The sequence below is a fragment of the Phalacrocorax aristotelis genome, chromosome Z, assembly GCF_949628215.1.
Source record: "Phalacrocorax aristotelis chromosome Z, bGulAri2.1, whole genome shotgun sequence".
In the NCBI taxonomy this organism is placed as follows: domain Eukaryota; kingdom Metazoa; phylum Chordata; class Aves; order Suliformes; family Phalacrocoracidae; genus Phalacrocorax; species Phalacrocorax aristotelis.
The window spans coordinates 76,634,122-76,659,883 of record NC_134311.1 but is presented as its reverse complement, the minus strand read 5'-3'; the positions used below and the strand labels follow the sequence as shown (position 1 = coordinate 76,659,883).

At 37.6% G+C, this 25,762-nt stretch overlaps 1 protein-coding gene across 1 annotated transcript in view; it reads left to right on the top strand.

Moving 5' to 3' along the window:
- RIT2 (Ras like without CAAX 2) overlaps positions 1–25,762 on the top strand; it is a 189,217-nt gene that overhangs the window by 92,495 nt on the left and 70,960 nt on the right. The window contains exon 4 of the mRNA XM_075078513.1: positions 10,538–10,729. Within this exon, the coding sequence (XP_074934614.1) occupies positions 10,538–10,729 (192 nt within the window). The remainder of the gene's footprint in view (positions 1–10,537; positions 10,730–25,762) is intronic.

The following is a 25,762-nucleotide window of genomic DNA, read 5'->3' as shown; positions in this document are numbered from 1 at the left end:
TTACCCCACTGGGTATCATTTATCTCACCAGAAGTGAATTAGCTTCAGTTAAACTATCCTTCACTTACTTTAAAGCCTAGATATCCTTAGTAGTAGACCAGGATGCAACTTCAGTGTATATGGAATGAATGAAGTGATAATCAACTCCATAACAAGTTGGACATTAGTTTGGATAGTTCATTGGTCGCACTGAAGATCTCTCACGTGAAGGTACCGTAGAGACATTTTGTGAACTGCTCACAGTTGAAGTGGCACATGTTCCTCTTCTTTCAGCTAAGGCTCTGTTCCCACAAGTCCCCAGAAGGTCACTGAGAGCAGTGTTGCAGGACTGTATGGTGATCCATGTGACTACCTCTGTGCACAAAACACTACCTAGTCATCTCACCTGCACCAGAAACATTAGTGCAATTGCAAAAAAAAAAGAACAATGGGATGTCCTTCAGGCTGGAAGTCACAGGGACGTAACAACTCAGTCCTTTCGTGTTTGAGTCATACCAGATTTGAATATTGTAAGCTACACAAAATTGGTGCAGCTATAGCATAGCTATTTTGCATTCATATTGGTTATGATTTATGTAGTCCCCAGCAAGAACATCCCTCAGATAAACACTGAGCTAAATTTCAGTGGCAGAAACGAGCACACAATTGATTAAATGCTACAAAAGTCAAAAAAAGCCACTCTGCAGGTTATTTGCTTCTTTTTTTCTCCCTTCTTCAGAATATTAGTTCAAATTATATCTCTAGTGATGAGTAGGGCATAAGGGAGGGGAAAGAAATACCTATGTTGTGGAATTTTTAAGGTAAGCATACTTGTTATGGAAGTCATCATGAGAGAATATATATATGCAAGCCAGAATATCATTTGCAGTCATTTATCAGAGCAATGAGGTGTCTGATTCCATAGCCTCCTGTTTCACTTCTGCTAGGCTCTACAAGCCTCATTGGGGAACATGGCAAGTCTGCAATCCCCATGTAAGCTGACAAGAGTGTGTTTGAATCCCTGGCGAGCCCTTGCTTGCAGCTGCAGTCATTACCTCTTCACTAGTGGGTTGTTGTCTTTTTTTTTTCCTCTGCTGTTTACTGAAATGTAATTAGCAAGCTATTAATTCTTTCCCTTTACCATTTATGATGCATTTGTGATAAAAGGTGAAAATTAGCTTTATTCTTTCTTGCATACCAATGAGGAGGGGGGAAAAGTATTATATGGTGCATGATAAACCAAATGCAGTTGGGGGTTTTAGAGGTAGTTAACAGTGAAGATTGCTTCAGTGCCTGCATTTAAGAGAAAATTACTGAGGTGTTTATCCCTAAGAGAGAAACCATTAGCATTAATATGAAAGAAAAAGACAGTTCTCTGAATTAAGGAGTGTAGCACTGAGGCATTTTTACTGGTATTGTGGAGAACCAATATGGTGATTTCATCCATATTTTGGGGTGAATGAAGAATAGATGTCATTTCCCAGGTAATGGACTGCATATTTTCATTACTGCCTATGACAAACCATCTTTGGAAGAGCAGGATTAATAAAGTTAACAAAAGCATAGTTGCAGCAAACTGGCAAATATATTATCCCCTGAAGGCAGGAGGGCAATTAGAGCAGGAACATGGGGCATTTCAATGCAGAGGAGCTACTTCTGGAGGCAGGGTCTGAGTGCCAGTGCAGGTTATTTAGTAGTTGCTTAGTGATAAAGAAGGGTCACTGTGTGATGCTATTTTTTGAAGTCCTGCGCTATTGGAAGTTGTTCTCATTTGTCTTTTCTTTTTCCCCTTATTTATTTTTCTTTACTTATTTTTTTCTACCACACTGATGTGGTACAGTCTATTTATAAGCCAGCCATGATGCTGAACAGTATGTGAATACAGAATAGCAAGTGCATGCAAAATGTGCTGTTACCAAACGGGGCAGTGCAATAGCGATCCATCAGCGCTCAAGGTGTGAAGGGACACCTACACCTGCCTTTCACGAGACTTAATCCTGCATGATCTGTGACTGTGAGCAATATCAGATATGACGGGAAGAAGTATCACAGCTGAAAAAAGAAGGGGAACTTCAATCTTTAAGCTCACATGTGGGAAACAACAAGAATTCACAAGTGATGGAACAGATTGTGTCCCACAGTGAGTTAAGGAGTCAATAATCAAACTAACTGCACAAACTGGGGATTTTCGGAAAGGGTGAAAATTTAGATGTGCCAATGCGAAGTCTCCAACCCATCTGAATGAAGCTGAGACTAATGCCCTCGTGAATTAACCTGAAATAGTAACTCAGATTAAGAAATGAAAGTCTTTAATTTTAATTAATCCAGTCTTTATATTCAGGTTCATAAAGTCTCTCGACTCGTCAGAGATAAAGATGGATTAACCGCTGTGAAGGAATCCATCTCTTTCCATGCAAATACGTTAGCATTCAGAAAGAACCCTGAACTGAGGTCTAGGGTAATACCAGCTCCTGTCTGGGACTGAAGACCTGTTTTTAGAGGGAAAAGGTTGATGCTGAAGAACATAAGTGTGGGGGAAGGGCAGGAGACCAAAACCATTTCATAAGGTTTTTAGCCAAAATTTTTCAAAAATTAGGGATGTAAGACTGTGCTTGCATTTCATGTTCAGTGTGAGTCTAATTGTGTTTCTTAAATTGCCAGCTATCAATCACTCAGCTTGGACCATCGTCTTGTGCATAGGCAAGGTCTTGAGGTGCTCCCTCTCATTCAGTCTGCCTGGGTGAGCTTGCCTCTCCATTTTCAGAGTGTACACTGACTACCAGAAAGCCCCAGAAATTAGCAGCTAAGAAGTAATGTTGCTATTTCTCACAAAACAACAAAGATTACCTGTTTTGAATATTGTTCTTCTTCCTACCTCTTTCCCCTTCCAGGTAAATAAGTTAAATGGGGAGGAGTAGCCAGATAAATAGGTACTGATTTCAGCAGGGTTGATATTGTTGCTGCTGGTTGCCTTCTAAATTACGGTTGAATTTTGGTATCTGTCTCAGCTTTTTACTTGTACATTCCCAGAGTTAAGGAAAGGATACTGATTTTGTACAATGTGGACTTTATAATATTGCCTTGGAAGGCTGTCAGGTTAATTTCAGAAAGACATTAGTCTTCTAGGAACATGGACTGCGTCTTTTATGTAATCTTTATACTGTTCCCATCATTGGTGATGTGCATTTTGTCCCCAGTACAAATTCACAGAAGGAAAGGGATATTACTGTTTCATAACAGAAGCAAGGATTCCTTCCTGTAATTATAAGGCATGAGACACTGACTGATCATTAATCAAGGGACTGATTATAATAATAATCCACTTCCACTGCAAGCTTATGGACTAATTCTCGTTTATACTAATCCCATTTTGAACCGCTCCTGGATCATTACTAGAGCAGGCAAAAAGGGTCGTGAGAGAGGGGTTTGATGTATAATCAGAACAGTGCAAAGACTTTACACAGAGAAGAATCAATCTCTGTCCTCCAGGATTTAAACCAGAGTTCCTGCATTTTCTTTGGCCTGTGCCTGAGCCGTTATTGAGCTCCCTTCCTCCCAGTGATGTGGCAGATGGTTTAGGCTGGCACAAGTGACTGAGTGCCACCTGCTGCAGACTTTTCCATATCTTTTGCTATGTAACTCCTTTTGTTGTTGCTGTTTGCAAAGGATGATTGGAAACAGGAGGGAAGCAAGAAGAGAGTGTGAAGTGATGTGGATGTTGTTCAGTGTTTGCTTGTTTTCTGTTCTGTTGTTGTTGGGAATCTAAAAGACGGTGCATGCAGGAGTCCTGTGAGCAAAGGCAGCAGGTTTGAAACTTTGACTTCTGTGATGGAAAGATATTATGTCCTAGTGTAACTTAATCCATGCTGATGGTAGTGTTTCCCATTGCTAAGTGCTGTGAAGGCAAAAATTACCCATTGGTTTTATGCACTAGAAGTTAGTTCCTCTTGACCTTTCAAACTCTGTTGGCAATAAAACAACATTGTAGAAACTAAATGAAGAGTTTAAACTGAAGAGAAGGACAAGCCGCATCGTCCAAATGTATGAAGGATATGACAGGGCAGGGGCTGTGGCTGATATTGTGGACCTCAGAGGCTGGGATCAGTATTAAGTCTCTGTTGAGGTAGCGAGAGAGATACAAATGAAAGTCATCCCTGGTGATGACTGGTGGTAAACACTTCTCTGAGGACGGGTTGAAGTAATCTCTAGAGTTGATCGTCTCTCCTGACTGTAGAGAGAGACTTAAAGACTAATGCAGAATAGGTGACTCCTTCCTCAGTAGCAGGAAGCAGATGAAACAGGTCTCATCCTTTGCATCTAGATTAGTAGCAGTATTATGGTGGTTATAGGGCATAATATTCACCCAACTTCCTATCTGGATGCTTTCTCATTTAAAATCTAACTGCTGCAGGTTTCTTGCTGCTTGCTTTTAAAAATAAGCTTTTTAAAGCTACTTGCTCCCCTACCCCACCAAAAAGACTAAAAAATTAGTGAAGACCAAATAATTATCACAGCACTTCTCGCTATTGTACTTTCCTTAGGTAAATCTATTTCAGGATGTAAAAGAAAAGCAAAGCAAACTTTATGACAAGCAGTGCCAGGTGAACAATATGTAATCCTAATGAAGTCAACTGTGACGTTTATGTGTGTAAGAGAATTTACTAACAGAGATATATGGGAGGGTTTACTTTAGCTTTAAAAAAACTTTTGCTCCTAAAAATAATCTTTGACCATATTTGCAAAAACTTTCCTGAGATAAAAGATATTCTCACCTTTTTTATAAACAAAAATTCTGTTTGTTTGTTTTTTTTAAGTGATCAATGTGTTTTCACATATTTCTTTTATGTTGTATAGTCTTTACTTTTGATTCTCTCACTATTTGAAAGATTTCCCACCCGCTCCCCCATGGAGTTTCTTGGTCCTTTTTGTTCTTTTTACCCTTGTTTGTTCATTGTCATAGATGAACAATATTCTGCCTGTTTCCAAGACTATAGCCCTCCCTCCCTCATGTTCACTAGAAATATAAAAGAAAACCCTTCATAATAAGAATGACCCCTGTGGTAATCAGGGAGACAGCTTTGATTAAGAACATCTGTTAGCAGATTCCCGGTTCTAAAGTCAAGGAGAACATAAGATGAGAAGATATAGAAAATGGCATTTCTCAAACTGTGAGGCTGGCCTCCCTGGGGAGACTCTGACCTCTTCCAGAGATACAAGCCAAAAATCACAAAAAAAGAACAGACATCAAAATGTGCGGAGTGTGTTTGTGTGGTTTGAAAAACATGACACTTTTGTTTCTGAGATGCTGCATCTTTAAATTTCTAAGCACTACACTTCTGAGGAGTGGGGAAAAGAACTGCACTTCTAAGCATTGCAACATGTTTCCTCCTCAAACACATCACCACACAATAAAAAAGATGGGACACATGGCGACCCCCTGTTCATTGCCTTATGTCTTTTTTTTTGGTACTTCTTATCTTCCCCCTTCCACCCTGGCTCCCCCTTCCCCCACCCCTTTTTCGCTTATCCTTTTGGAGCTGACAAGGCTATCTATTAGCAGTATGTAACACGTGAGTCCAAGAGAATTGGTTTCAATTTTGAGTTCAGCTGGTGTAAAATGGTGATGTGGAAGAGATTGCTTCTTAACAATTTCTATTCTGAGTTGGATAAAAGCTTTTCTAGTGCAGCACTCTTTCTCCAGCATTTTTCAGGAGGAGATACTTAGGAAACAGTAAAGAACCAGGCTTGGCTTCAGTGAACTTTGTGGTACACCTTCCTACATTTTTTCAGTCACCAAGGTAGGGTTGTCCTGACCTGAACGTTAGATCCAGACTGCTAAGTTTGATAGCAACCCATAAAATAATACTTCATAAGGATCTGTGTAACTAAGGGTAGTCTATCTGCTTTTGCTGCTCAATGCCCTTGTTTCCTTTTCTGGAGACATTAAGGTACTGGTCTTATTTGGAAAGGATTCTAATCTCTAATGAAGAAAAAAAAAAACATAGAAGTCCTATTTATATTTATATGAAACTATATAAATTTTAAAACTCATTAAAATATTTGTCTTTATGGAAAGCTTTCTCTTGCTATGAAAAGTGGGATAAAAGAGAATAAATCAAGGTGACAGAGAGAAAACAGATGATAAGTTTTCTTCTTTGCTAAGTTGTTCTCCTAAAAGATAACAGGAAAAGCAAGCATATACAGAATGACGAAATGTGGAATCAGGGACACACTGCCAAGGATCAACATGGAAGTATTTCTTGCGCATGAATGGATTGGATTATGAAAACCATAGTGTTGCTGGAGTCGAAGTATTTGAGATATATAAAAGGCAACAAAGATAGGTTTCTACATGTACATTGTCAACTAAACAAAGGCCAAGAAAAATGTGGGACTGCTGCTGAAAGGAGTGAGTGGCCTGATGATAAGGGACACAGAAAGGACTAACACTAACTTAGGACTTTCTCTACCCCAACCTTTACAGGCCAGGTGTGCCCTTATGCCTTCCAGGTCTTTATGCCTTCCAGGAAACTTTGAGGAAGAGATATACTACACTTAGTGGAGGGGGGATCAACATGGGACATGTTAGTTAAGGTGGGTGTATGCAGTTTGATACAACAGGATGGGTCACATCAGAGCATGTTGAGGGAGCTGCTCTATGTCATTGTGAGGCCATTCTGTCATCTTTGAAAAAACATGAGATGCCCAATGACTGGTAAAAGGCAAATGTCACTTCCATATAGGAGCAAGATTTTCTTACTAACTTTCTTCAGCAACAGGTAGACATATATAATCTTATGAGAATTAGTATCAGGTTTTTTCTGTATCCAATTATAATGGAAAAAGAAAACAAAAAAGTTATGCTGCCTTCTTTCAACTTTTAGAAAAGTTTTGGTTTGTTTCTATCCAGACTCGATGCTTGTTCTCAAGTATAACATCTCTCCCAAGAAGAATGGTGATTTTGTTTCAAAAAATTTCTTACCACACTTTTCAGTTAAGTCTTAAGAATAATACACAAGAGAGTTTTAGAGACTGATGTCAAGCTGCAAAGTGCTATAAGCATGACAAATTTTCTATTTAATTCTCAGAATTGATTTTCTTTTGAGGAGGTGTGATTTCTTTCTGTCTCTTCCCTTTGGCATTTAGTGACTTGCAAATGTTTCTTATTTTCCCCCTATTGAGTAGCAAATGGCATTTACTACTATTCCTGAAAAATTTTTTAAAAAGCTACTTTTACAGCAGGAAAAAATTAAAGAAGATATTAGTGTGCCAGCTGCACAGATAAATTGTTGTTTATCTTGTATGAGAACCAAGCAAAATATAAAAAGAAAACCACTGAAAAATCTGTAAAACCATTAGGTCTACCTCCACCTGCCTCTGAACATCCACAAGACCCAGGTGAACTTGGACTTTGATTCTGCTCAGTGCAGAGATACATGTAGACTGTGAAATCTGGAGTAGCACTTGAACTAAAAAATGAACAAAGAGATTTAATTACATATTAGACCTTTGTCTTGTATATATAATATGCATACATTATTGCAAGGGTTATAATAGGTTTATTGGAATTTATATTTCATTTTTTTCTTAATATATATTATTATGTTGGAGTTCAAGGCTTATTTATGTTTGACCTTGGAGTCCTTGACTCTGTAATGAGCAATCATGCCAAGGGGAAAAAGTTGAGAAGTGAAAGTCAACATCAAAAAATAGGAAAGGAAATTACTAACTGAATTAACAACAGAAAACCAAGCGGATATCCCCAACCTAGTTTGCATAGAATAATTAATGCCTCTGAAAATGGATCACTGCAAGTATGACACTGAAGTATTTTGGCTGTTTAGTTTAATACATCAGCAGCAATAACATGTCATAATAAAAAATTACAGAAGTAAATTAATTCATATCCTTAAAGTCATAACTATGCCCAGGCATGAACCAGAATGTGTAGGTAAATGACTCCAACTCAAGAATGGAAGTGCCTAAAAGTGCCTAAAAGCTGAGCACTTTGTCCCTTTGGAATGATTCACAGTGTGTAAAATTAGGAACCCAGAGTCTCCTGGCAGTCAAGAAAAGTTATTAAGTATTCCTGAGGAGTGATCTTGGAAGCTGCAGGAAGTCACTTATTGTGAGTAACTTAAACAGGGGTATGTGACCTAATTCCTTCACAGTTGGCCATAAATGGCTATAAATGAGTACACAAAGTTCTGAGCACTTCCTAGAGAAAGACCTCACTAAGCAGAGCTCATCCTCTGTCAAAGGCTGTGTATAACAACCATACAGTGTTACAGTAGTTGATTTATGAAATCTTTAACCCAGGAAGACAAGTCATCTGGGCTGGGATTTAGGTTCCATACCAAAACATATACTTTTAGGTGTCTATGTGGGAGCTAGTGGCTCCATTCAGCTCTATTAATGTTCTGCTCTATAACAAAAATAAACAAAAAATAGATAATTAGATTACTAAAAAGATAATAATTTTTCATCAGCAGAAGCAATCTATAATCCATTGATTGTGTTATCTACCTTACCATTATCTACAATGGGATCTTAGACAGTAGCCTGCAGCTACAAATAGCTAAATTGAGGAGCCTTAATCCTCAGGTTTACTCCATGTAAGGTTTTCATTGTCTGCTCAGCCTGAAGGGATCCTGGCCTTGTTCAGCTCCTCCTACAAAGGAGACTACCCTACTCATCATGTTGCAGAACAGTTCTAGGCGATTGGTGCACAGAGAAGAAAATCAGGACACGGAGCTGCGCGGAGAGACCCTTGTTCTGGCAGAAAAGCCTGGGATCTGAGGAGGATTAAGGGAGAGGGAGTATGTCTCTGTGTTTAGTCTTTATCAGTCCCTACCCACAATTTGAAAACCCTGAGTACGGTCTCCAGTTTGTATTGCATTGTTTATTAATACAGTGACTATCTAATGCAGATGGCAGGCAAACACCTGGGAATGGAGACAGACCTCCATTCTTTGTCTCACCAGAACCTGCAGAGAGTAGAATCCCTTATGTCTGACATCTTCTGTGTTTCCCCCCACTGCTGCCCTACTTTTTACCATCCAGTTTCAAAAAGATGGGATAGAATATAGCCTGATCCATTCTATGCTGTATCTTGGTAGTTAATAAATTCTCCTGGGATGCCAGTGGTGATAGTTTAGACATTTTGAAATTCTGAGTAAGTCTCAGAGCAGAATCCTACCCTTAAATTGCCTATTAGTCTGCTATTTTGGAGCTTAGTCTATGAACTTTTTCGTGTGGCAGGTGAAATATTTTGAATGATATATAAGAAAACCCTTGGGTAAAAGATACATCATGAATAAATGATAATGGTCAACACGAAAGTCTATTCACAGGAAGTATTATCAATCAACATGAGTGACTATTGAGAGAGATTTAAGGCTGAGACTTTTAAAAGAGCATAAGCAATCCATTTCCCTTCAATTTTCAGCAAGAACTGAGGAGATATATATATATATATAGATATAGATATATATACATAAACTGTTTTAAAAATCCTAGCCTAAATTCTCAACAGAGTAAAAATACAGGGCTTGATATTGTATTCTGCTTCTCATAAAAATGGCCCAATGTTGATATGTGTATTCCTTGCTTTATCAGACCTTCCAGCATCTTAATATCTCTGGAGAACTGATTCTGTCAGGAGGATTCTGATCCTGACCGACTGTTGCCATGGTATTGGGTTATTCTGGGCTGTGATCAAGAAAAGCAAACAAACTTGAAAAAGAAACTGGATTTAAAACATACTATCAAGACGCAGTGCCTGAGACTAGTTTTTGAAAAGTAAACCCTAATTTTTGTACACTGTGGCAGTTGTTAAGTACTTCTGCAAAACCATACCAATAACCAGAAATGTTGCTGTGACAATAAATACACACATAAATAGAGGAAAATGCAGGAGGAGAAAATTGTGCCAATTCTCACACTATTTGAAATTGTTCATTTTCATTTAATAGTATTATCTCACACTGAACTAAAACCTCCCGCTTCTCTAAGAGCATTTGAAAGAGTAGAACTTTTTGCAGATTATATTCCTAGGCACCATTTTTTTTTACTAGGTACTACTCAAAGCTGGTGGGAGTCAATGAATGTCTTTTTGATAAGTAAATTACCTAGCTTTTGAAGTGAGTGCATAATAAGGAGTTTGTCTCCCATCCCTAGGTAGTAATATAGCTCTTCTTTTATATATATTAGTATTCATCCAATTGCAAGTCATCTATGTTTATTGAAAGTGCTGCAGAAAGTTCTAGAAATACATGAGACAGTATTTTCTGCATGCAGGCAGTGGCATAACAAGTTCATATTCTTAGAGGACAGAGTTCCTTTGATGGGAAAAGGGAAAAATAAAAAGGTCCTGATGGTGTATTACCCAGTAGGATGGCCCCAGAAGGATGCACAAGTTTCAGCAAGCCGTATTTAAAACAGAAAACAAACCATGTGGAATTACGTAGGGAATGGGGGAAATTTTCAGCAAGTTCATTATTTAAAGATAGATAATTTGGGGGGCCAAATTATTGATCATGTTCTTTCTATTCCACAGGCAGAATTCACAGCCATGCGGGACCAATACATGCGAGGCGGAGAAGGCTTCATTATCTGCTATTCTATCACAGACCGCCAATCCTTTCAAGAAGCTGCTGAGTTTAAGGAGCTCATTTATCGTGTCCGGCACACCTATGACATCCCCTTAGTGCTGGTGGGAAACAAAATAGATCTCGAAGAATTCAGACAGGTAAGCAACTTCTCTGCTGTTTTTGGCTTGGTTTTCCTCAGCTACCTCAGGGATTTCTGTAGTTTAGATTGTACAATACTACTGTGAATTATTAGCACAAAATGGGGTTTAATCAAAAAGCTACACACTAGGATTAGGACTCAGCAGTACTTGTCATTCCTACGTTACGGATCTTAAAGTAGTCATCATATCCAAATGTTCTTCAATTTTACTTGAAAAGGAATCCCACCGTTTTAATTGAAAGTTAGATATCTATATTCAACATGGAAATAAATTCAGTCAGGATCTTTGTGGCAAAAAACTTGTTTTCTTTGGAAGTTACCAACCATTAAAAACAGATTTTTTCATAAAAGTCCTAGATTTAGTTAAAGGTTTCTCAAATCAGACTGAAAATACTTCTGGTTAGAATAGATAAATGCATATAAGATTATCTTTGCCTGAAAAGCCAGTGGCTGTGTTATTAGAGTGTCCTGGTAAGATGGGGCAAGATTTGAGCCACCATCACCCTTAGAGCAGTAGATTTCTTTGACTACGAGGGCATTCACTGTGGCTCTTTTAAACTCTTTAGTAATCTTTTCTCACTCTTATCCTTTTGCTTCCTCTCCACTCCCTCTTTGCTCTCTGTGTTGATATGTGTGTGTGCAAGGGAGCGAGTTAGACAGATGGCTTGGTTATGACCTGGTACTGAATGGAAAATATCTTTAATCCTAAGCAGATACTTTGAAAAGGGGAAAAAACCCATTTTCCTATATGGAAATCTTAATAGGCTCTTTAAACACACTACAATTGCTTTCACATGACTGACTTCTGTGCAGACATACGTAACAGTTAAATAAAATGGTGTTTTTCGGTTCATTAGCATCTGTGCTCACATGATCCCCTCTACTCTTTTCCACTTATCTTGTCACTCTTCTCCCCATTTTTCTGTCTTTCTTCTACCTGAAGAAAATCCAAGGCAGTGCTAAGCCTGAAATTAGTCCTGAAGATCTAATGATGTACATTTAAAACTTCACATCTGTTTCCAGATCATTGATTTTCTCCCTAAATCATACTGTGACAAAACGTTAATGGTGACAATCCAGCTGCAGTTTAACACACTGCTTGAAACTTCAAACAACAGTGCCATGTGCAACATGGGGTACAATCTGTGCAGCTTCTGGACTACTTATATACCAGATGGGGGAGGAATGTGGATCCAGTTGTTCTGCTGAGTGAACAGGACATTGCACCTGATCCCAACCGAAATGGGATATGATTCATTACCTACAGTTACCTGTAGATGAGGTTTTCAGGAATGCTGTATTCACTAAGTGAAATGAAGACTGCCAGAAGAGAGTTATATTTGGTACTACTTCTTTCTGTTTATATGTTCTGTTGGGCATTTATCTTTTAATCACTGTCAATGCATATAAAAATATATGTCTGATTTAAATGTTTTACATGCTCATTGGTGACCATGTTTGGTCCCCAAAAAAAGAAAATCAATGTGCGTTTTTGTCTGAACTGGATGTCACAAGCAGTGCTCGAGATTAAAGGGCATAGGGAGGATCTTGGGAATGTTATTAGAAATTATTTCTCTGAGATATGTCAGACACACAAAAAGCTGTTATACAAGGTTGTCACTGAAGATCCTGCCTGAATGTGTATCAAGGCAGTTCCAAATCATGGTCTTATTTTTTTAAAATACTTTCAATAAGCCAGGATTCAGATCCTCATAATCTTTTCCTCCACAACCTCTCTAAAACTGTCAACAAACACGGCAATGCCAGAAAAGCTTTCTCAAAACTGCAATGCAAACTTTGAGTCATGGGTCACCATTATATCAAAGACTAGGAAGATAATACAATGCAGATATGTTTTTTTGAATAAATCACTCTGTGAGTACATCTACATGAGAAAGTAGCATGAGCCAACAGAACCGTAGAACAAAAGAATTTATTCTGAAGCCCACATTTGGGGAATTTATTTTTAACTTTGGACTAGCTCTACTCCAGGGCTATTATCTCCATGATTAGCTGGTGCTGAGGCGTATAAGTTGTGTTCCTGGAGCATATCTTCACTTAAATTTCATCCATGGTTCAGGTAATGTTCTCAGAGACCAATCCACAATTCAAAGCAAAGCACGGTTAAGTGGAGTTTTTTTAGGACACACTGCTCAGAGTGCCTCTCTGACCTCAACTAAAGACCAACGTGTGGGAGGTCATGTCTGTGCCCAGCTTTAGGCGCATGTTAATGAACTTCTGCAGCTCGTTATTTCAGAACTGGGACGTGAGGTTGTGCTGATAGTATGTTTAACAAACACTGAAATAAGTTATATCTATGCTTACCTGTTAGGTTAAGCAATACCTAAGTAAATTGATGAACTGTAGGAGTGTAGGTTGAAAGGAATCTTTTCAAGGTCATGTACTGTAGTTATGGCTTCATTAAACTTGCTTGGATGGTCAACAGTTGTAGCCAGCTAACTCTGGGGTGACAGACAGCAATGGCCTGACAATGTATGGCATTAACATATCAATGAACAAACAGTGAGGTACACAAACATACCAAATTCAAAAACCTCACAAATAGTAGGTGTCCGAATGCAATTAGCCAGACTGGAATTTGGCCAGGGCAAAGGTACTAATATTGTTGCTTTGTTTAATGACATTTTTCTCCTATGAAATCCATTAAAGCTACTGTAATGTTATTCATGGTATTTGGAAACATAACATTAAGTTCAACGTTCCCAGGCATCATTTCCATTTAATGACAATTCAGGCAGGCTGTAGTAGCTTGGTCAGACAACACTTTTGTCTGAAATGCAAACCCCTACACAATACAATTAATGATGTATGTTGCTTGCCTCAAATCTATCAACAGGACTACAAGAATAAAACTAATCTGCAATTAAAATTTTTTGTTAGGAGAAACACTACTGGAAAACAAAACCAACAAGCTTATTATTTTTAAATAATGATTTTATTTTCTAATGGCTTCAGTGAAATTATTGTTGTCTTTAAGTATGCCTGTCATTTTTAATGTCTTAAGAAATGGGCTTGTCTGTACTTAAAACAAGTTTTAATTACATCCATCAGCCTAAAGAATAAACATTTTCCATTTTCTCAGAAACAATGTGGAGGAACAACTGTGAGACAACAGTGGGGAGGAAAATACAACCCATTATCTTGATGTGCATATTCAATCTGGTGGCAAGGCTCCCTCCAGCCTCCATTCCCTTCCATCCATTCGTACTGCAGCTGCGTCTGGTCCTTTCTGACCTTGTTCCATTTTGTGTTCAGAGATTCATGAGGAAAGTGAATGAACATGAATGGTTAAGGAATTTATGTGTGTTCATTCCTTGATTTTTAGCCATTGCTCTAGGAAATATTTAACTATTATATGTATTTTATCCCATAGATTATTGGTATAAAAATCAGAGCACTAAGTGCTTGATTAGGTACCATTTTAATTACAGTGCTTTCCAACGTTAAAGTCATTAGATTAATAAAGATAGGCTGTTTGTCTTTTAATGTCATTAGAGTCATTAGACTTTCAGAAACATTTAGGACCAGCTGCTATGTAGATAGATACTTTTACTTCAGGTAAGCTTTGCCACTTTATCTCAGAACAACATCTGGTTCTTACTGAAGTTTAAAATCTGTATAATGGATAAATATTTAATTAAAACATATTCATCTTTAAAAACTATAATAAACAACTGATCCTATTTGAGCTCATGTCACACAAAAGCTAACTTGCAGCTTTTAATTAAAATATTTTATAACAAAGACATGTGGCACTGGTGAAAGGATGTTTGAAAAAAATTATTGATAAGACTTTGCCTACTGACCATTACAATATATTACATTCAACAAAGCAGAGGGGAACAAACTACATAATGTCCTTCAAACAATGTGCTGTAGCTCTAAGCTGGAAAGAATAGGCACTTTCTGGAAGGTTTTTTTCAAACTTTTAACATAGATCTGAGATCTCCTCTGGAAATTTTACCTATATAGAAATTGCATAGACTTCATGGAGCAGTTTTTCCTATATGCTTTTGTTTCACCAAAAGGAATATGCTGCAGTCTCAGTTGAGTCCACGGGTAACATGTTGATATCCTTTGAGTCATAGGTTATGAGGGCAGCTCATGCTTCATTCAGCTCTTGGCCTTTCTAGGAAAGTTTTAGTTAGTTAGTTAGTTAGTTTTGCCAGTACAGTCTTGGTCCTGAAAAGAATTATGCAGTTGTTTACCCTTCCACACATGAGCTGTTTTATTGGCTTCAAGCACAAATATGAGCAGGAGCAGTGCTTTTGAAATAATTTTCTTCCTTTTTTCTCCCCCTACAGCCTTCCTCCTTCAGTAGGAAATACAAAATCAATGTGAAATCTGTCTTTAACATGTAACAACATCTTCACTAGAGTGCAGATTGATTACAGGGTCTTAATTATATTTTATTTCTAAGGTTTTATACTGTAAGATAATTCTCAAACCAGGATTACAGTGGCTCGGTACAGTCTCGAGATCTGAACCAGCCGCCCGCAGAACATTCTGGAATTTGCTCAAGATGAACTGACCAGTTATCAGATACTGCAAGCACCAAATTTTAGATTTCTTATTATGACAGTTGCTCTATTTCCATCCTGGCTTCTAAAATGGAGAAATAGCTTTTGAGTCTGAGACAACTAATGTTCTTTCTTGTTTTGGTTTGGTTTCTTTTGTATGAATAACTTTCCAGTATATTTCAAACATTGTCAGTCTATACCTTCTGGTGCCTGTCTGAGACACTGAAAATACAGAATATGACATATTTTATTTTAATTTCATTTTCCAGTATGTGACTATGAAGCACTATTTACTAAATGCTCTCTTATTCACAATAGTAATGAAATTGCAGTACTCTGAACTTCTTACCTAGGCATCAGGCTGAATGCTTATGTTTTGGTGATTAAAACTGCTCTCAAATTTGTAAATGTCCTTTACCACCAGCAGTTTCATTTCCTCTTAAAGACATTTGGGTGGAAGCGTCTGTCTACTGAAGACTCTTGTTTCTCACTTAGAAGGCCAGTGCCCTACACAAAGAGTGAAAGGTTTCATTGTTTTTTTCTGAACTTTCTAACTTCAGTCAAGGGAAATTAATTTTCTGCTATTTACTGAAAAAGAATAGTACACATTTGAGTTAAATATAGACATGGTAAAGTGATTAGACTGAGTTGGCGAGATTGTCTATAAAATTCATGCAGAAAACCAGGATTTATCATGTATCAGGGAAGCATATCATAAAATGAGATTTCTCTGCCCATGATGACATCTGTCTTTCTGTTGACTGTAGAGGGAGGCATGGACAACTAGCTTCCTAGCCTTTCCATAGCAATATTTGGGTGAGATGAAGACTAACAAAATTGTTTATGACAACGTTTCAGTTGAGAATATAAACTTACTGATTCATTCTGTTGTTATTGTTGCTGCTAAATTAAGACTAGACTTCTGAAGCATGCTCACCTTGCCTTTGGGTTTTGAATGAATAAAATCTAATAAATAGTCATTTTTAGGTGATGTTCCCTTCTAAAGATCGGTGTGAGCTGTAATCTTAAAATATCTCAGATGTTTTCAGGCAGGCTTACCTTAAATAATGGCTACAAAAAACATAGTGGTATTCTTAACATAAAAAGCCAGAGGAGTATATGGCAGAGAAGAGCAAATTCTTCAAAGATATTTATTTGAATGTTGTAATTAATTTTTAGATTAATTCATTCCTCCATCTTGATGTCATCTTGGCTGTTCATTTTCAATGGGCATCCATGCAGTTCCATTTTGCTAACATGAATTCCTGCTCAAAATGAATTTCATTTGCACGGAGGTACTATTATCACTTACATTTGTGTGCCTATGTATTACCTCTCCCACTTGAAGTCACATCATATTCTTAGTTTGCTCTTCAAACTCTGAATAATATAAACCATTTTTGCTGTTTTGATGGGGCTATGACAGTTGTCTGAATATTTGGAACTAAAACCACTGAAGTTGTCATGATGTTTTATTATCTTAGAAAACTGTCAAACCTTTGATAATAACTTTCTTACATTACCAAAATATGTATCTGAATTCTGTCATGTTCCTCTACACTTCTAATTTCTACTTTTTTAATTTATTTTGATTTTTCAGTATTTCTTTCACATCATTCCCTGTCCTAAGTCTTCATTACATTGTTTGAATAAAATCTTTTAGTGTTAGCCCACCCTGCCCTCCCCCACCCCACTACGCCCCCCCCCCCCCCAAAAGTGTGTGCTTTTCTATGGCATTGCGATTGTAGAAGTCAAATTGGCAGCTGTAGTCTCTTGGGAGGAAATTCTATTATTATTAACTTAACTGTCTCTAGCAAATGTTCATTTATACACAGTTTACCTCTTTGTCATTACAATGCCTTTATATTTCCACAAAAACTCCCAAACTGCTTCGTATTACCAGGCTGCAGTAAATGCAATCAGACACACAGACAATTGTAATGAAACTGTTGGCTCATTTCTCAATTCATGATTGTGTTAGCCTCTAGTGAACCATCCTGTAAGCCCTGTAATCCCTTCAACACAGAGTAGAAGACATTTGAAGGGGACTAAGGTGCAGAGAACAAGCTGCTCTATAAGAGAAGAAACAACAGAGAAACAATAGCTGAACTGAGATAAAAAATGTTTATAACAGAAAACCTGGCTATTCAGAGATAAAAACAGAGGCAATGTCCTGCCAAAGCAGGACAACATAGGACATGTGGCAAGGGGTACACACTAGGGATGGTGCTGCAAGGTCACTTCACAGCTAGGGACCTTAAACAGCAGCACACTTTGTATTGTTTTAAAAGGTTCCCAGTGCTTGTTACCTCCACCTGATTTACATTCACGCTCCACTTCAGACATTTTGTCCTCCCCATATACCAAATCCCAACTTGGTGTGTCCATGTTGACTCTAGTGGCAGAATGCTTGGACAAGAGGTGTGAAGCTACAGAGATACTCTCTCACCTCTTATATTTTTGATCCAGATTGCTCCTTGAGGTGAACTTAGACTATGAAATTTGCCTGTTTGGTCTGTAATTTGAGAGGTTAGCTGTTATGAAGACTTAAATGCACTTTTAATTTGGTAGCCAGGCCAGCAGGAACTTTCTTCTTAACTACAGCAAGTATTGTTGGAAAACTACCCTCACAAGCCTTCTGCAAAACAGCCTTGTGTAGGGTTTATTTGTAAGTTCAGGATGCTGCCGTGTTCCTCAGAGCCTCTCAACAGGAAACCCAATGGTTACACAGTGACCACACAAAGAGGTACATCTTGCAGATAAAACCACAATGGTATCATTTGTTGGGTGACTAGGGTGTATTTAGTAGCCTGTACAGATTCCTGTGCATGAAAGCAAAATTTGTGAGGAAGCTAATTATCCCTGAAGGGCTTCCATAGTTCATTTTTTGCCAGCAGAGAAAGGCTGAGAAGGAGCTGTGTATGGTCTCACTCCAGTTTTTGCCCTGCTCCAGGGGAAGTGCTCCAGAAGTCTGGTTGCAAAATCAGTTTTATTAATTTTCAGCTTAATGTGGAATCTTCTTGTCCCTTATGTGACTATTCCTCTTGTACACTGTACACAAGTCCAGCATCAACCTAGTCTTAATGCAGAAAAAGGAGAGGCAGGAACATACCACATCAGGCAGTATTAACTGGGGCACAGTTTTCCCTTTCCACCATCCATGCCTGGAGTAATATGACCTCTCATCTCTCAAGATTTATGCTCTCAGTTTGTCCACAGGGGCACATGCACATGCAAGAGAACGGCATGCAGTGAGAAGGCATCTTTTCATATACATGCTGTTATTTTTACTTCAGCAAAATCAAGGTGTCAGCCTAACTCTTATACATTATTTACTACCAATCCAGTTCAGGAAACTATTTAAGCATATGCTTAATTAGAGTGGAATGAATGGACGTTCTTCATGTTAATCTGCACTTGAGTGAAGATGCTGTCCTGAAAGTAAGACAGTAATGAGCAACTCTGTAAAAATGAAAGTCCCTTGGCAAAGTAGCAGATTAATAAAGGAGGCAACATATACTGAATACATTGTTTATATAAAAATGTGAATTCCTGGTAGCAAGGATAGTTTCCTGTATATTTTTGCAGTAGTAGCTCAAATTACTTTAAAGAAGAAATTTTGCCGGAATTTAATTACAGCTTATCATGGTGTCACAAATAATAACAACATGACCTAGCATTTAAAGAAAAGATTAATCAGTTTAATCATCTTTGTTTTCTGAAGATTTGCTTGTATTCTCTGAGGACTCTTTTTTTTTTTATCCCAGATGAATTAGGAAGTTAGAGAGATTTTTTTTTATCCAGATCTAACAACTTGGCTAAGAATAGCAGCATGTTAGCTTCACACACTGTGATGTTGTTTAAGCTGTGTAGTCATGACAAGCAGAAAAAAAGAAAAGGCAAAGAAATCTTACCCAAACAAGCCAAACTGAAAACAAAATGAAAGGGAAAAGATCTCTTATATCTGTTATATATAATATAAACTTATATATATTAATACATAGATAGATATAATTATATCCATTCTGGAATCTTCCAATCTCTCAACCATAGTGTCCAAATTTTACACCATAAAGTCTGTGTATAATATTTCTAAATCGCTGAGCAAATTGTTTGATATAACATAGTTAATTCAAGAAGGTCCAGGAAATTACCTGTGATAAAATGACATTAAAACTTATTACTGTAGCTGAAACTCAAGACATTAAATATCTATAGAGTGTCAGAACTCAGATTTTGTTGTTACAGTCATTAACAGTATTAATCACACAGTTTTACTGATCAGAACTCCAAACCCAGCCTGGGAGTCAGGGCATGGTATGTTGTTTATTTAAAATTAATTGATATTGGAGTTGATACAGTGTAACATCTCCATCCACGTTCTCCTGATGGGTGTTATTTCAAAAAGAAAAAAGAATGGGCATCACTTCTGTCATTGCTGCATTTATTTCCTCTGATGCTCAGGGGATGTTCTTTCCCTCTGTTTCCATCTATGTCATTTTTACCACCTACTACAATCAAAATAGCTTAGCAAGGAGAGAAAAAATGTCTCGTCAATTTTTTTATGTTGTATGGTACAAGCACTAACACAAATGCATGAGGTTTTGTGTGTGCTTGTGTGTATCTGCATGCTTTAACACCAACAGTGTGCTCAGTATAGGACATTCACCAGCACCACAGGCCACCCTTTGGGTATTTCTGTCATACACAGTCAGTCACTGAAATTTTGGATTTGCTTTATATCTCCTCTGAGGTGGTGGGGAAGACAATGTCTTCACATGTAACGATATTTGTCATTACCAAACCATAGGACAATTCTTCCATTCTTTCCTGGCTGTGACTCATACAGTCTCTTACTTCATTATTATTAAAAAAGTAAAATCCACCTTTGTTTCTGAGAATCCATTCATTTCTACAGCTCATGATTTCTCAGATTTTTAAACCTGAGGAATGCATGTGTCAGATATGATCTTTTGGGTTCTTTCCTCCCTCTGAAATCTGAGTGATATTACCCCAGATATGATTAGTCCTAGTCCACTGAAATTACAGACCATACCTAGTCACCTTCCTATCATTGTGTCAAACCTACCTAGCGATTTCTTCAAACCACACACAAACTATTACCGTGAAGTCCTAGTTTATTCTCCACTGAGGCCAAACACAAGACATACACTGACTGCAGGTGATCCATGCTGGGAGGTATGACCAGATTTGCAGAATTATCTGGGCATTTTCACTTAATGAATTCTGAACTGATGCAGGAATGTGGGCTTCAGGTGGCATTCCTAATCTCTTTGCTTTGTTTCTTAACATATCATACGAAGAAAATTTTGTAGATTTTCTCTATTTAATTAAAAATGGAGAATTTTTTAAATATTCTTTTTTAATAGGTTACTTGTTATAGGCTGGGAAGGGATTGCAGGTTGTTGTGTGTTCGGTGCAGTCAGGAGAGAAGGTGGAAGAGCAGAAGGTTGGAAGAGGGAGTAAAGATGATCTATGAGGTCGCTGGAGTGAAATATTAATTGAACATTCATCCGAACTAGTGGCATCTGACTTGATTTGGGCTACAGGCTTATGTAGCTACATTTGCAGCACACCTCTCTGAAGAAATGTTACTTATGGAGAAGTCGTATTCCCTTTTGATCCCATTTTATTTCCCATCTGAAGTGAACGAGATGTTTTCACTGAATATTGCCTGAAAGATGACTAGAGATGCCGATTAAACTCTTCAGGGTTATAATGTTCCCAAAACCAAGAGACTTAGTGCTGGAGAAGAGTTTGATTTCATTTTGAGGATCTGCATTTGTAAGAATCCCTGAGATCTGTCAGAAAAAAAGGAACAGGAGAGTTATAGAGATCATAGATGGGTCAACAATGCTTTCTGATCAGTGAGACTGAAGCCTGAAAGTCCTTTGGGAAACACTAGGCAGGATTTCAGACATGGTGGTGGCTGCAAAGAAAATCTTTACTGAGCCCCTGAATAACTACTGTATAAGACTTTAAAAATATTTAATGTTGACATACTCCTGAATTTTGAGACAAAGAGTATTTCACTGTTTCATTTGAAGTTTTCACTCTTGCTAAGTTTTGTGAGGAGGAAGAAGGCCAGTCCTGTTCAATATCTTCATTGATGATCTAGATGAGGGGATTGAGTGCACCCTCAGTAAGTTCGCAGACGACACCAAGCTGGGTGGAAGTGTCGATCTGCTGGAGGGCAGGAAGGCCCTACAGAGGGACCTGGGCAGGCTGGATTGTTGGGTTGGGGCCAATTGTATGAGGTTTAACAAGGCCAAGTGCCAGGTCCTGCACTTGGGCAACAACAACCCCAGGCAACGTTACAGGCTTGGGGAAGAGTGGCTGGAGAGCTGCCTGGAGGAAAAGGCCCTGGGGGTGTTGGTCGACAGCCGGCTGAACATGAGCCAGCAGTGTGCTCAGGCGGCCAAGGAGGCCAACAGCATCCTGGCTTGTATCAGGAATAGTGTGGCCAGCAGAGGCAGGGAGGTGATTGTGCCCCTGTGCTCGGCACTGGTGAGGCCGTACCGCAACTACTGGGCTCAGGTTTGGGCCCCTCACTACAAGAAGGACATCGAGGTGCTGGAGCGTGTCCAGAGAAGGGCAACAAAGTTGGTGAAGGGTCTAGAGAACAAGTCTTATGAGGCACGGCTGAGGGAATTGGGGTTGTTCAGCCTGGAGAAGATGAGGCTGAGGAGAGACCTCCTTGCTCTCTGCAACTACTTGAAAGGAGGTTGTAGTGAGGTGGGGGTCGGTTTCTTCCCCCTAGTAACAAGCGCTAGGACGAGAGGAAATGGCCTCAAGCTGCACCAGGGGAAGTTTAGGTTGGACATTAGGAAAAACTTTTTCACCAAAAGGGTTGTCAGGCATTGGAACAGGCTGCCCAGGGAGGTGGTTGAGTTTCCATCCCTGGAGGTATTTAAAAGAAGGGTAGACGTGGTGTTTGAGGATATGGTTTAGTGGTGGACTTGGCAGTGATAGGTTGGCGGTTGGACTCGATGATCTTAAGGGTCTTTTCTAACCTTAACAATTCTATGATCCTATGATTCTATGATAAGTGGAAGGTGGTGGGGCTCATAGGTCTCAGATTATTAGTTACTGCTTTTCCTTGCTGAAAATATATGCTTCAGTCCTTTGCATTTTACTGGGAGGGAACCAGTACCAGAGAATTGTGTGTAAGGATAATTCCAAGACAAAAAGTATTAGTATAATTTATAAAATATCCAGAAAACCCAGTATAATTTTTCCTTCAAATCTGTGGAATCTGGAGTATGAAGCCATGGCCAGAAGGGACAATGGTGAAAGTGCCCTTGTACTCTATTCTGCAAAATTTTCCTGACATTCTTAGTAATGGGGTGAAAAATCTAAAGGTAATAAGAACTGAATTTTTGGCCATACCAATGCTCTGTGTATCTGAAGTACAATTAGTTTTTCAGAACATGCTGGAGAAACTCCCACTGTTTGTACCACTGTTCTGTGGTCAGAAAGAATGCTCTGTTCTCCAGGGCTGTCAAATTAACATCATGTATGTCATTTAAATAAAAAATAAAAAAGAGAAAACAACGAAATAAAAACCAAAAACCTGCTTTTACTAATTTTGGAACCTTAGCACATAAAAATAATTTTATAGTTGTCTTGATTGCCTGACATTTTCAATATAGAATGCCTGTAAAAAAGAAATTGCTTTTATGGAACACAGGTAAAAAGGCCATAAGTGAATGAGAAGATAATTAATAAAAAAAAGTAATAAAAAACTATAGAATATTTCCAATGGGATTTTTTTTTATTCCCCTTGTTCACTTAAGTTAAAGGCTTATTGTTATGCCACAGTTACACAGTAGTATAGAAATCTTCTCTATTTTTTAATTAGCAAGTTCCTTAACCTTGTAACTAGAAAGTCTGCTGTTCTTCAGAAGTATGTTTTGTTAAAACAAAATAGGGTTGGAATGTCTATTTTCCTTCAAAATGCAAAACCACAAAGAAGCAGCAGAAAGTTTCATAGTATTGAAATCTCTGGCAGAATATAGCTGTGAAAAAAACCCATATATTTAGAGAGAAAATTAACACAATGGAGTATTAAAAAAACCTACCCCAGTGATACCTGAAATTCAGTAGTAAGCTATTACAATGAAACACTGTAATGCTCCTGTCCGTTAAAATGTATTAAGCCTTCTATTTCTTCAATGTATGGTTTTATTCGTCTAGATGGTGATTTAAAATAGCTTGATAATTTAGGACACCTCCAGTTTTCTATATTGATGAAGGTATCAACTGTGCCTACATCATATATTTTTTTCTTGTTTGTTATTCTCATTGAAATTCTATCTAAGATCTGAACAAAGTCAGTAATGTTCTGCCTTCACCTGCCTCTATATCTGTGGTTTTATCTTGATGAATAATGTACCTAAATGAAAGGATTTTGTGATATTTATATTCTGAATAATCACAGGAAAGACAGAGAATGCTGAGGTGAATTTGAATGGCAGAAACATGGGTACCTAAAACTGAGAAATGGGCTTATGACATTAAGTTTAGTTCACTGTTTATTTCAGAATAAAAGTGGTGGTTATAGAAGATCTGCAGCCTGAACATAAGATTCCCAAAATGTAGCATTAGGACTTCAGATCTGAGGGTTTCTCTTGTAGACTGTCCAAATTCAGTACTTGGGCAGCTTATAAAAATGCTGGAAATGAGAAATTTAAATGTAACTGATAATACAAATGGTAACAAACCATCAGGAACAGATGGTATTCACCCAAGAGTTCTAAAAGAATTCAAGTATAAAATTGCTGAACTATTAATTGTGCTTAAAATGGAATCAGCACCAGGGAAATGGAAGAAGGCAAGTTCAGAAGGGTCCAAGGAACTACAGACCCGCAAATCTGAGTTGTGCTGAGCAAATTGAGAACTACTATAAGAAAGAACAGAAATAACAGGTACATGAATAAATACTTTTTTACAGGCAGAAGTAATCCTGGTTTTCACAGAGGTTACTCATGCCTAACAAATCTTTTAGAGTTCGTTGATTAAATGAACAAACATATATAGAACAGAGTTCCAGTTTTTATATTTCCCTTAAATTTCCAAAGAGCTTTGTGTTAATAACAAAAATAATATTGAAGGAAGACAAGTCACATGTTAATAAGAGTCAAAAGGCAGGAATAAATGGTCAACAATAAATAGAGACTGTCAATGTAATTCAATGTAGATATAGATATAGATATTTCTGTTGTAAATATATCCATCAGTAACGGGACAATAAGGTGAAATATTTTAAATGATATTTAACTATATTGGGTAGTAAAAATGACAGTTGACCATGATGAGGTTTAAAAGTAATCCTTAATATTTTTAAAGCCTGAATGATAAGTTGAAATTCAATGCTGAACACTGGAAAGGAGTAAAGGGATGGCCATGCCAATAAATACATGGCAAAAGTCTGTAAACAAGCTATCACCACTGAAAAAAGTCACCTTAGAATTAGTGTTGACTGATTTCTGTCAGCTCAATGCTGTATAGGAGACAGAAAGCAAACTGAAATATTATCAAGGAAATAAACAACAGAGGAGAACAAAGCAAGTATAGTAGAATTTGAAAATATAAAAGTAGGTAGGCAAAGATATTAGAGGTGGTGAACAGCTTCCATATGCAGCTATGTCAAAAAAATTTTGGTGTTTCAGTCAGGAGAATTTTGGCATAGGGAGAAAACGTCATCAAAACATGAATAAATAAAGAATATTAATTGTTCCTCACAGTAGAAGAATTGGGCAGAATTAAATTATAATCTGATTAATCAGGTTTATGGTAAACAAATTAAAATACTTTCCTACAGAGTGCATAACTGAACTATGGAACTCATTGCTGCAGGAAATATAAATTTAAAAGATTTTTTGAGAGATTAAAAAAGTAATTCAACCAGCCAAGGAGTATTAATGTGTCCTGTCCCTAAGCAAGTTGCCGCTGTTGATGATAGCATTGAAGACAAAAGAGAACAGTGGGCTGTTTTATTTAATGTCACTGCTTTTCTGCTGTGACACATATGAAAATTGAACAATAACTAATTTTGATAGGGCAAACACACAGAGGTTTCATAAAACATTAATTTACATAGATATTTACATTTACTTACACTCATATGTTATACATTAATGTTTTCAGCAGTATTAATGTAGTGTTAATTTAGATTAACAACTGTACATATGCTATGATCATATTATTATTATAATAATATAAGAGTTTCTATCATACGACAGTTACTACTAGTTGGTACTTGGTTTCCGCTGGGAGGCTTTATACTTTCTTCTTTGGGTTTGGTTTTTTATTTTTCCCCTAAAGTATTCTACTTTCCCAGGAAATATTAGCTTGAAGCAGAAATCACTGGATAAAGATGTTCAGTCTGTACTATAAAGCAGTCCAGAACAGTGGTCCTAAGTGTCTTTTCTTTTCAAAAATATATTCATCTTTCAATATTCTTTTAT